Consider the following 12,736-nt stretch of genomic DNA (forward strand, 5'->3'; position numbering starts at 1 on the left):
CTGGTGTTATGTAGGAATTCTCTGTTTCTTTGGTTTTATGATTCTTTTTTTTAACAGTTAAATATTTAATCTCTTTGTAATTTATCCTGTGTGGTCGATTGTGAAACATTTCTCTATGAAATGTTAACAGTTTTCTAATTGTAAAAAGATTAATTGGAGGGACTTCCCTGGTGGTCCAGTGGCTAAGACTCTGCACTCCCAATGCAAGGGGCCCCGGGTTCAATCCTTGGTCAGGGAACTAGATCCCACATGCCACAATTAAGAGTTTGCATGCCACAACTAAAGATCCCGTGTGCAACAACTAAAAGATCCCGCATGCCACAACTGAAGATCCCGCCTGCTGCAACGAAGATCCTGCATGGTGCAGCTAAGACCTGGTGCAGCTAAGACCTGGCACAGCCAAATAAATAAATGTTTTAAAAAGATTAATTGGAAATTATGTACTTTAAAAATACAAAAGTTACAGGGGATGATAAGGCCTTTGTTAAAAGGTTGTATGTTATCTATGGGGCATAAAGAAATAAAAATTTTCTTCTCCTGAAAGATAACTAATGGGCAATTGAGATATGTTATTGACTTGAGGGAAGGGGCAACTTTTGGTAAAATAAACTTTTCCTTACCATCCAGAAAGTAATGATGCTTGTTCACCGTGCTTTTTGTTTCTTTCCTCATAAAGTCTAACCTTGTGTTGTCCACTAGCCACCTTTGTGTTGAGCACTTGGTGTGTGGCTAGTCTAAGTTGAAATGTGGTTAGTGTAAAATATATACCAGATTTTGAAGACTTAGTATAAAAAAGTGAAAGTACAGTATCCCATTCATTTTTTTACATTGATTACCTCTTTATAATATTTTGGATATATTGGATTAAACAAAGTTTATTATTAAAATTAATTTCATCTGTTTCTATTAATGTAGCTATAAAAAAATTTAAATTTCTATGTGACTTGCATTCTATTTCTGTTGAACAATGCTACTCTAACCTTATCTCATCCAAAACCTGGACATTCTTCTTTTTTGTCTTTTTGACAGATTTGTATAGTGTCTAATAACAATGTACTTGATTATTATTATTATTATTATTTTGGTCATGTGAGTTCTTTCCCCCTCCATGAATCAATTAGAGATAGAATATGCTTTTCTAATGCAGTTTGTCTGTCTGTTTGTTTTTAAGCACAGATGGAGCCCCTCTCTCCTATTTTTACTTTTCTGTTGCCACCTCTCCCTCCTAGTTTTCAAGATAATTTTCTCCCACTTCTTGTTTGTTTGTGTTTTTAGGTATTTATTTGGCTGTGTTGGGTCTTAGTTGCAGCACATGAGATCTTCGTCGCGGCATTCAGGATCTTTCATTGTGGCATGTGGGCTCAGTAGTTGCAGTGCATGGGCTCTCTAGTTGTGGTGCATGGGCTCAGTAGTTGAGGCATGCGGGCTCTCTAGCTGTGGCACGCGGGCTTTAGAGCACGCAGGCTTAGTTGCTCCGCGGCATGTGGGATCTTATTTCCTCGACCAGGTATCGAACCCTCGTCCCCTGCACTGGAAGGTGGATTCTTAACCACTGGACCACCAGGGAAGTCCCACCACTAGTTTATTCTAAACTCAACCACGTGATTTTTCAGTTTTAGTTGAATTATTAATAAATGAGTTCTTTCAGTCTGTTTGTTTCAGAGTTTAGTTTCTCTGATAAAAGAAATGGTGTCTTAAGTTCTCTAGTCATTGATGCATTATGCATTCATTCAACAACTGTAGTATAAGTTTGAGAGTAGAGGATAAATAAAATAAGAATTCATGCCTGCAATGAAATTATAAATTTGCTAGTCATCTGGTGATAATTAACTGATAAATTGATACATATTATAGCTAAATAGCAGTATTAACTACTTCATGATAGAATTAAAAGAAAATTTATTAATGCAGACAGAAATAACCCTAGGATTGAGGAAGAAAGTTGGTATTTATAAAGGATAAGATGTGTCTAGACACTTATTGATTCCACATAACTGTTAACATAAAAATATATTGTAGTGAATTAGCACTGCCTGGATTTGGGTCCTAATTTCACCACTTGCTAGCTGCTATGAGCTTGGGCAGATTATATGTTTGTATACTAGGGATAATAATAGTAGCTACTTAATAGAATTTGTGAGGATTAAATTAGTTAAAATATTTTGCAATTTTTGAAAATATATGCAATTTTTGCAAAATATATGCAATTTTTGGCATATAGTATCTATATATCTCCAAACACAGGTCTATGTATAGATAGATGTAGATATTTTCTAGAGTTTTAACAAACATTTAACTGCAGTCTTCATAATTTTATTTTTAGTAGTGGCATAATATTCAATCCATGGAGGTACCATAATTTATTTGTCTTTGAGATTCATTTTCATTTTAAAGGAGAATATTGTTGAACTCAAATAATTGTTTTTCCATTTTCTTAGGTTCTTGAATTTTAAGATCAGAAAGCATTTAGATGGGTAGCAGGACTGACTTGTTTTATTTTTGTCTGAGATTTAAATTTAAATTGTAAATGAATGTTAGAAGAAGCCAAGAGCTTTTAAATTAATTCACTTGGGTCTGCAAATGGTATCCAAAAGTTTAACTGAATAGTTTAATTGACCTCTTTTGAAGAATTTTAAAGCAGCTACAGCCTTGTGATCTGCACTGAGTTACTTTATGTTGGGAAATTTTTGGCAGATGGTATACAATCATCATTCAAAAACAAGTTATATTGTCTTTCCCTGCTTGGATTGGGTGAACATTAGCATGGAACATTTCATTTTGAATGAGCATGTTGGAAGTTATTTCCTGCTAAATGTTTGTCATCAAGTGAAGTTTTATTTTCAAAAATTAATGGAGCATGTCAGTGCAGCAGCCTTAGAAAAATAGCTGAGGCACAAGGTTACTTTTGGACAACCGTTTAAGTCCTTTATTATTATCTGAGTATACATGCATAATAATCTTTTGGGAAACTAAAATACGGTATTTTTTTAAGGCCCAAAACTTTAAAATATGGTATTTAGCTGCTAACAGACAGCTGTTACTGGCTACTTAGAGTTGTATTTACTTTAGCATATACTACTTTGAGTTGGAGCTAGGGATAGAGCAAGCAAATGTATTGGTGATGTATAAAAACATCACCAATTGTATAAAAACACCACAAATGAAATGACTCATTTCTCTTGTCATATATCCATACACTTGTGCCACCTGAAATCCCTTCTCCAAGACTCCAATAGCCTTCATTCCCTCCTGTTAAAACACATGTTAATTAAATTAAGTTCCATGTTTATTAAGCAAGGTGCTTTTAAATGTAGTGGGGAAGAAAAAAATGAACAAACTAGGCTTCCCTGCTTAAGAAGCTTATTTTAGTCTGTCTGGGTAGAGATTTCTGTGTTAATCAAAATACTTTTGGTTATCATGGAAAAAAGTAATTTTAAACGGGCTTACGCAAGGAGAGGGATTTATTGGCTTACATAAATGAAAAGACTGGCCTTAGACATGGGTTGGATCCAGATGTTTAATGTAATAGCTAGAATTTATATAATTTATCTTAGCTCAGCTTTCTTCTGGCTTGGGTTCATTCTCAGGTAATATCTCCTCAAGCGGTGGCAAAGATGGCCAAAACAGCTCCAGCCTTACATCCTATCAGCTTAGTAACCTCAGTGATAAGCTTCTTTTCCAAATAGTTCCAGAAATTCTGTAGTTAGCTCTGGCCAGACTTGGATCTTCTGGAGTTGGGGTAGGGTCGAGCGGGAGTAAGGATAGTCCAGCTTAATTCAAAGTAGGTGAAACAAAAGAAAGATAAGTGGTGTCCAAAAGTTATAGATTCTACTACCAGAAGAAAGGATGCTGAGCATGCAAAAACAGCATACAAAGTAAAGATAAAAATTTTTAGTTGAGCTAAAAAGATAAATTCTGGTAGGAGCTGCTTAAGTAAAGCCTCAGACAGGAGACTGTATTTTGAATTGGGCCCTAAAGGACAAGTAGAATTTTTCTAAGGCAGAGTAAGTAAAGAAAGGACTTTCTAGGTCACTCATTCAAGAAGTTTGGCAGTGAAAGGAGAAAATTAAATTGAAAGCTACTGGAGTCTAAAGGGGAATGTTAGATTTTTTATCCTCAGTATGGAGAAAACTTGAGCATTTTTGTGGTAGAGGAGCAGAAGCAAGTAAAGGAGAGATTGATAATACAAAGGAGGCAGTCATTGATAAAGAAGGGGAATTCAATAGGATAAAGGATATAAGTGGAGGAGGCATCCTTAGAAAGGAAAAGGGGCTATTCATTCTCTGAGGATGTGTGAAGGAAGGTAGTAGTGGTAACTGTGGAGGTTAAAACAGAAATTTTCTATTAAATATGTAAGTGACTTCAGTTTTGTTTTCTAAAAGTAAGAAGAAAAGGTGTATGTTATCTACCCATTCCAAAATGATTTTGTGGGTTAGCAGTTTGACTTGAACTCAAGCTGGGTGGTTTCTTCTGCTGGTCTTGCCTTGGGTCACTCAGGTGGCTGTGGTCATCTCAACTGTGGACAGATGGTCTAAGATGGTGTCTGCACTCACATGCTTGGTGGTTGATGCTGGCTGTTGGCTGGATCTCTTTCTCTTTGTGCTCTCTCATCCTATGTGAGCATTTACATGGCAGTGGCTGCACTCAGGTAAGGAAGAGCTGAAGCAGTTGGGCTTCTTATGATAGGCTTAGAACTCTCACAACGTCAATTCTTTCACATTCTGTTGGTCAAAGCAAGTCACAAGGCCGACTGAGATCAAGTAGAGAAATAGACCCCACCTCTTTATGGGAGGAACAACAAAGTGCATTGCAGAGCGGCTGTATATACGGGAATGGGAAGAATTTGTACCCATTCCCCCCCACCCAACATTTTATTGTGAAAACTTTCAGTCATGAGGCCAAGCTGAAAGAATTTCAAAGTGAATACCCACATATCTACCACCTAGATTCTACTATTAACATTTTCCTATACTTGCTTTATCATTATTTATCCATGTATCATCCCTCTATCAATTTATCTTATTTTTGATGCATTTCAAAATAAATTGTAGATGTTAGTACTTTTCTCTAAGTACTTCATGCATATTTAGCAAGTCAGTATTCAGTTTTTTCTTTTCACAAAACATTTATATACAGTGACGTGTACAGACTTTAAGTGTACATCATACCTAGTTTTGCAGCCTGCCAGGGAAGGGAAAAATTTGGAATAGCTTTTCAGTGAAATGCCTCAGAAACTCAACTGTAGTTGTATAAAAGAATTGCAGATGATGTCTTTCTTGACTGCCTTTCTTCATGTCATCACTAATAACTTTTTCATTTAGTATACCTCAACACTTAGGATTTTCATTTGTGTTACATTAATTTGAATTCACTTTGGAATTTCCCTACGTACTTTCATTAAGCATTTATTGAGCACATATTGTAGATAAGCACTGTACTAGAAAAAGGATGTAAACAGGAGCTCTCTTGCTTTATATTCAAACTAGGTGTATCTCAAATCAGATCAGATTAACAGTAGATGCCATTTATTTAATGCTTATGCTTAAGGCCTATGATAGACACTTTTAGTTGCATTGTTTCATTTTTAATTCTTTGTAATTTGGGAAATAGATACTTTCTCATATTTTAAAAGTTAGGAAACTAGGCATGTGGAAAAGTTATCACTTGCCCAAGGCCTTACAGCATCATAAATAAAGGTGATATAACTCCAGAACCCCCATTTAATCCCTGTATCTTATTGATTAGAAGCAGGAAATATGCCCTCTGTTGCACAGTAGATAACTAACCCTTTAATTGGTCATTTTGCTTCATAGGGTAGTCTTGATCTGAATTAAGTGTTTATTTTAAATAGAGGACTATAAATGTTTATTAACTGATCATGAGAAAGTTTACTAAACTATCTTCTAGTTTATGAATAGATACTTTAGCAATTGGAAAAGGAGAAATTTTAGTATCATAACTATTGATTTAACTGCAGATAATTAGAATAGAAGTGTGATCAGAACTATGTGACAGATTCAGCCATAATTTAACCTTTGAGTGCAGTATTACAGTTTCTTATAGCCTTAACACTTATCATATTATTCTAATCTATGTTACAGTATACATTTTTAAAATTTCTAGAATATTATAAGCCCTAAATTTTTTATACGATGATTTGATAAAATAATAGTTACTTGATTTTATTTACTAGGTGTTGAATACTTTTATTGCTAATTGGCTTTTGAGCAATTTTACAAATAGTAAAAGATTGAAACCATTTTGACTTGCTATTTGCATAACAGTAAACTGTGTCTGAACTCTTGAAAATTTGTGACTAGCACTTAAGCCATTTTATGCCGAGAATTCTGCCAGAAGTGCAACTGGTTAATGGCAGCCAGTGTGACAACTGAAGTGACAGCTTCTTGAGTTCATTTACTGTGTTAGCTTTCCTGTTAGGTCAGGGAATGGGATAAAGTCATGTATGTCTAAACATGTCTCTTAACCCAACAGTGTATAAGGTGTTTTAAAAGTGTTCCTTCACCAAGATTTTCCCTATTTCATTTCATTTCGTGGTATGTTTGTAAGTGGCATTAAATCCTAAATCATATGTGGTAGATTACAAACAAAACAAATTCGTGTTTTAAAAATCTAATCGAGTGTTATATTTATTTTTACGTGCAGGTCTTGCTATTTTGGAAGCTACAAGAAAAAAAATAGATTGGAGAAGGTTTGGTCTTTTAAGTGGACATGGCTCAGATATCCAACAACAATGGGTTTAAGCAGTGTTCATCTTCACATCTGGAACCAACAAGAACAAAAGATGTGGGCAAAGAAGAAGCATTACAGATGGAAGCAGAGGCTTTAGCAAAACTGCAAAAGGATAGACGGGTGACCGATAACCAGAGAGGCTGTGAGTGGTCAAGCAGCACCAGACAAAAAGCACAAGTTTATAGCAAACAGGATTATGATCTCATGGTGTTTCCTGAATCAGATACCCAAAAAAGAGCAGTAGATATTGATGTAGAAAAGCTTACCCAAGCTGAACTTGAGAAACTATTGCTGGATGACAGTTTCGAGACTAGAAGAACACCTGTATTGCCAGTTACTCCTGTTCTGAGCCCTTCATTTTCAGCACAGCTGTATCTTAGACCTGCTATTCAGAGAGGACAGTGGCCACCTGGATTATCTGGGCCTTCCAGTTACTCTTTACCTTCTGTTTACCAGTCAACTTACAGTAGTAAACAGACTGTATTCCAAAATGGCTTCAATCCAAGAATGCCTACTTTTCCATCCACAGAGCCTATATATTTAAGACTTCCAGGGCAGTCTCCATATTTTTCATATCCTTTGACACCCACCACACCCTTTCATCCACAAGGAAGCTTACCTATCTATCGTCCAGTAGTCAGTCCTGACATGGCAAAGCTGTTTGACAAAATAGCTAGTACATCAGAATTTTTAAAAAATGGAAAAGCAAGGACTGATTTGGAGATAACAAATTCAAAAGCTACTATCAGCAATCTACAGGTGTCTCCAAAGTCTGAAGATATCAGTAAGTTTGACTGGTTAGACTTGGATCCTCTAAGTAAGCCTAAGGTGGACAGTGTAGAGGTATTGGACCATGAAGAAGAGAAAAATATACCAGGTTTGCTAGCAGACGATCCTTGGGATGCTGTTCTTCTTGAAGAGAGATCACCAGCAAGTTGTCACCTTGAAAGAAAGGTGAATGGAAAATCTCTTTCTGGGGCAACAGTAACAAGAAGCCAGTCTTTAAATATTCGAACAACTCAGCCTACAAAAGTCCAGGGCCAAATATCTCAGGTATAGTCTTTTCTTACTCACTTCTCAAACTTAGTGTAACAGAGAATTCATATTTGTGTACATAATTTATTTGGTAAAAGAAATATTTTTTATGTTGAATCTTGTTTTCTTAAGTATACTGTGAATGTTAGATTGTGTGGAAAAGGATTAAATGTGTTTAGGCAAATTGAAAAAAATTTTTTTAAATTAAAAATTAAAAAAAAAATTTTGGCTGTGGTGGGTCTTTGTTGCTGCATGTGGGCTTTCTCTAGTTGCAGTGAGCAGGGACTACTCTTTGTCACAGTGCACAGGCTTCTCATTGTGATGGCTTCTCTTGTTGCAGAGCATGGGTTCTAGGCACACAGGCTTCAGTAGTTGCAATGTGTGGGCTCAGTAGTTGTGGCATGTGGGCCCTAGAGTGCACGGGCTTCGGTAGTTGCGGCTCATGGGCTAAGTAGTTGTGGTGCACAGGTTCTAGGGCGTGCGGGCTTCAGTAGTTGCGGCACGAGGGTTCAGTAGTTGTGTCTTGTGGGCATAGTTGCTCTGTGGCATGTGGGATCTTCCCAGACCTGGGATTGAACCCGTGTCCCCTGCAGATTCTTAACCACTGCGCCACCAGGGAAGTCCCAGGCAGATTGAAAAATTGCTTACTATTAATATTATCTTTTCTAGGATTGTGGATTTTGAAAACCTATAATCAAGGATCTGGCTTTCACTGATAGGCATTAAAAATAATTTTTATCTGTCTCTCCTTGTCCATTCATTATATGTGGTCCTACTTTCTTTTCCTTATTGCCTTTATTTTTCAGGGTAAATAAGGAATTTTGGTTTTTAACCCCATTATAGAAATTCTCATGTATATTGTTTTGTTGTTTTTAACCATGAATGAATGAATGAGTAGAAGAAAGGGAGGGAGGGAGGAGGGAGGGAGGAAGGAAGGAAGGCCCCAGAGAGATGGGAGAAAAGCCATTTAAAGGACTCTCTTTAAACACCTGTATTGATATAAGTGAAGAAAAGAACTGTAGTCTATATAGCATAGTTGCTGAGTTCATATAGTCTTACTGTCTGGAAAAATTAGTTAAGGGTGCCTGGGACAGGATGTCTTCTCTTAGAAGAGAGGCAGCAGGGTTTAGACTTTTCCTTTCCATAGATAGTATACCACTGAAGATTTGTATTTTGCTCTTATGGTATCTGTGGATTCTAGGAATGTTTAAGCCTCATTCTTACCTTAATGTGAATCATATCATTCAGCTAATTAGATCAGCATTTGGCTACTGTTTAAGCACTGAGATTCAACTAGCATTTAGGGGAGGATAAGCAAATTTTGCATGATTTGGATGGGTTTATGTTGAATTGTTGATTCTTAAAAACCATTTTAGATGTCTTGGGAGAAAAAAGCAGATATTAAGAAGGTTAAGAAAAAAGGATGAGGATTTCTTTGGATAACACAATCAGAACCCAGAAAAATCTTAACCAGTGCAGTGTTTTCCAAATGTATTTTGACTACCGCTCCCCACTAAGAAATACCTGTTATTAAGGTCTCTTAAGCTTTTCAGTACTGTTTACAAATTTAGTAACAGAATTTCTTAACACCTTTCAATTTAAAAGTCACAGGTTAATTTCACAGTTTAAATTGGAATCATAAATATTTATTCTAATGTCATATTATTTACTCTTAATATTCTATGTCATCTTGTCATGATTTTTGTCTTTGTATTTACAAATAACAGTCATTTCCTAAAGTATTTGAAAGGAGAAGGGAAAACTTTAAGCCAAATCAGGAAGTGTGGGCGGGGGGCTTATACCTAGTAGTGGAGCTGCTGGTTATTCTATGCTTAGCTTTTTGAGGAACCAGCAAACTCTTTTCCATAGTGGCTGCATCATTTTACATTCCCCCCAGCAATGTATGAGAGTTCCATTTCTTCACATGCTTGCCAACACTTGTTATTTGACAGTTTTTTGGATTATAGCCATCCTGATGGATGTGAAGTGATATCTCATTGTGATTTTGATTTTGATTTCCTGTTGACTAGTAGTGTTGAGTATCTTTTCATATGATTATTGGCCACTTCTGTATCTTTTTCGAAGAAATGTCTATTTGTCATTTGCCCATTTTAAAAATTGGGTTGTTCATAGCTTTATTCATAATAGCCAAAAAGTGAAACAACCCAAAATGTCCATCAGCTGATGAATGGGTAAAAGCAAAAGCGGTATGTCTGTACAATGGAATATTATTCACCCATACAAAGGAATGAAGCCCTGATATATGCTGCAACATGGATGAACCTTGAAAACATTGTAAGTGAAAGAAGCCAGACACAAAAAAACATGTATGATTCAATTTATATGATATGTCCAGAAAAGGCAAATCCATAGAGAAAGAAAGCAGATTAGTGTTTGTTGGGGGGGTTGGAGGAAAGAGGGAATGGGGAATGGTTGCTTAATGGGTACAGGGATCTTTTTGGGGGGGGGTGATGAAAGTGTTCTGGAATTAGAACATTTCAGTGTTCTTACCATAGTGGTGATGGTCACATACCATTATGAATGTACTGTGAGCCAACAAATTGTACATTTTTAAATGGTTAATATGGCAGTTTTTATGTTCTATGAACTTTACCTCATTTTTTTTTTTTTTTTTTAAAGGAAGACACTGGTCCCCCTGATCCTCCCATCTTGCTCAGGCCAGGTTACTGCCGGATTCACATTTGGGTCAGTGTTCCAATAGAGAGATCCCTCTCTAACTGTGGATCTCCTTTTTATGGATTTAGCATGAAGGCATGGTGTTTGACACCGTGTAGTCTGGATTAGGGGTATCAGAAGTAGTTTGGGAAGGGCAGCTGCCAGTAACTGGAGATCTCAGGAGCTAGGGAAAGTTGCAGTCTCTGCTATCAGGGAAAAAGAAGCCCCTGGTCCTAAAGGGAGCTGAGTTTAGGCTCAGCCCTCCCACTGGTAGAAGGCAGAGCCCCTGATTGTCCAGGCAACCCAGAGTGAGCATCCAGGTCACTTTCAAATAATCCTCCTGCTCCTTGCATCACACCTTCATGGGTATGCATTTGCACCTCTACAATATATGCATTGTAGCCACAATACATAGGTTATCTTGAATTTAATAAAATATTTATAAATGACTTTGGTTTATTTCATTATCTCTGGATCTCTAATTCTAACTTTCCCAGCAGTGGAAATTCATTTATTCACTAAGGGAAATAGATTATTCCAGATGAGCTGAAATTACCATTCCAGGTGAACTCTGGTTATCATCTTAAACAAGTTGAGGTTTCTGGGTCTACCAGAGTTACTTGCTATCAATGATCCAAGACTGGACTCAGAACCTAAGAGCTACATGCTTTTTATCTGTGCTGTAAATGTTCAAACTGAACTCTTTTTTTTTATAATCACTGAGACAATAGAGAGTTCCTAAGAATCCTATGAGATCAGAGTGACCCATACCTATTTCACAGTTGAAGAAACTGAAATGTGAAGAAGTTAAGGAATTATTAATTTTTTCATGTAATAATGGTATTGTAATTAGTTAAATGAACTCGTATTTTAGAGATATTTAAGATGATAACCACAGTTATCTAGTCTAACCAACTTTATTTCATGAATGAAGAAACTTAGATCCAGAGGGTGACTTATCTCCAATTAATATTTTCTTCTTCAGTTTCTTTGTAACTTAAAACCTGTGGCATAGATTGCCAGTGCTTTTGCTGCAAAACACTTGCTTCCTTTCCCTGTTGCCCTCTATAGTTTAGACTGGTCACTTCTGGTTCAACCGATGTTTTCTCCACCCTTTCCTTTGGTGGGGGCAGGGCTGTGATACTCATTTATATCCCTTTCATTGTCTCCCTGCATACATCTTTTCCTACTCATTTTTAATATTTGTCACAGTATCATCTTGATATTTTCCCTATTTGGGGTACTTTCAGAAATCATCTTGCAGGACTGATGAGGATAGGTAGTTTCCTAAAGATAAGAAAAGAATTCCCCTAACAAGATCTGGGAAATCAGATCACATGGGAGTTGCAGAGAATTACTGCTTGTTCAAACTCTAGGAATCAGGCTTCTAGGCAAGTTTTAGCAGAAACATGTTCTTAGATTTTGTTTAAAGTACAGGGGGAAGGATCAAGGAGTAATCAAATTGGTTGCGAGAGACATGAGTCAAAGCCAGGTAAGCAAAAATAACATGACTTGATCAGCTGATCAATCAGAGACGGGAGCTAGATTACTACAGTGTACATGAGTAGCTTTACTAAATGGCACAGTGTCTGAATTGAGGTGGCTTAGGCTCCTTAAAGGAGTTTAACTGTGGCATGGCTGAGGAGGTATGTAGTTGTTGATCATTCTGTTATACTCTGCTCTTTTATTTTTTTTATTTTTTAATAAATTTATTTATTTATTTTTAGCTGCGTTGGGTCTTCGCTGCTGTGCGCGGGCTTTCTCTGGTTGCGGCTAGCGGGGGCTACTCTTCGTTGTGGTGCGCAGGCTTCTCATTGCGGTGGTTTCTTTTGTTGCAGAGCACGGGCTCTAGGCACGCAGGCTCAGTAGTTGTGGCTCGCGGGCTCTAGAGTGCAGGCTCAGTAGTTGTGGCACATGGGCTTAGTTGCTCCGTGGCATGTGGGATCTTCCCGGACCAGGGCTCGAACCCGTGTCCCCTGCATTGGCAGGCGGATTCTTAACCACTGTGCCACCAGGGAAGTCCCCTCTGCTCTTTTAAAACCCCATGTAATAATTATGTTTGAGCACCACATTCTAAAAGGGACCAGTGGTAGACTAGAGTGTGTCTTGAGAAGACTACAGTGTTCAGGATCTAGAAGCTATGCTATTTAAGGAACTGTTGAAAAGATTGGAGATATTTTGCCTGAAGAAGCAAATATTAATTGGAGCTAATTCACACTCTGAATCTGAGTTTCTTCATCTATAATATAAAGTTAGTTGGACTAGATAATTTCTG

At 37.1% G+C, this 12,736-nt stretch overlaps 1 protein-coding gene across 1 annotated transcript in view; it reads left to right on the forward strand.

The window, feature by feature from the left end:
- PIK3C2A (phosphatidylinositol-4-phosphate 3-kinase catalytic subunit type 2 alpha) overlaps positions 1-12,736 on the forward strand; it is a 105,070-nt gene that overhangs the window by 22,369 nt on the left and 69,965 nt on the right. Inside the window, exon 2 of the mRNA XM_079928496.1 lies at positions 6,664-7,803. Coding sequence (XP_079784622.1) covers positions 6,730-7,803 — 1,074 coding nt within the window. The 5' untranslated portion in view covers positions 6,664-6,729. The remainder of the gene's footprint in view (positions 1-6,663; positions 7,804-12,736) is intronic.

Source organism: Stenella coeruleoalba (assembly GCF_951394435.1).
Source record: "Stenella coeruleoalba genome assembly, chromosome: 8".
NCBI classification, from domain to species: domain Eukaryota; kingdom Metazoa; phylum Chordata; class Mammalia; order Artiodactyla; family Delphinidae; genus Stenella; species Stenella coeruleoalba.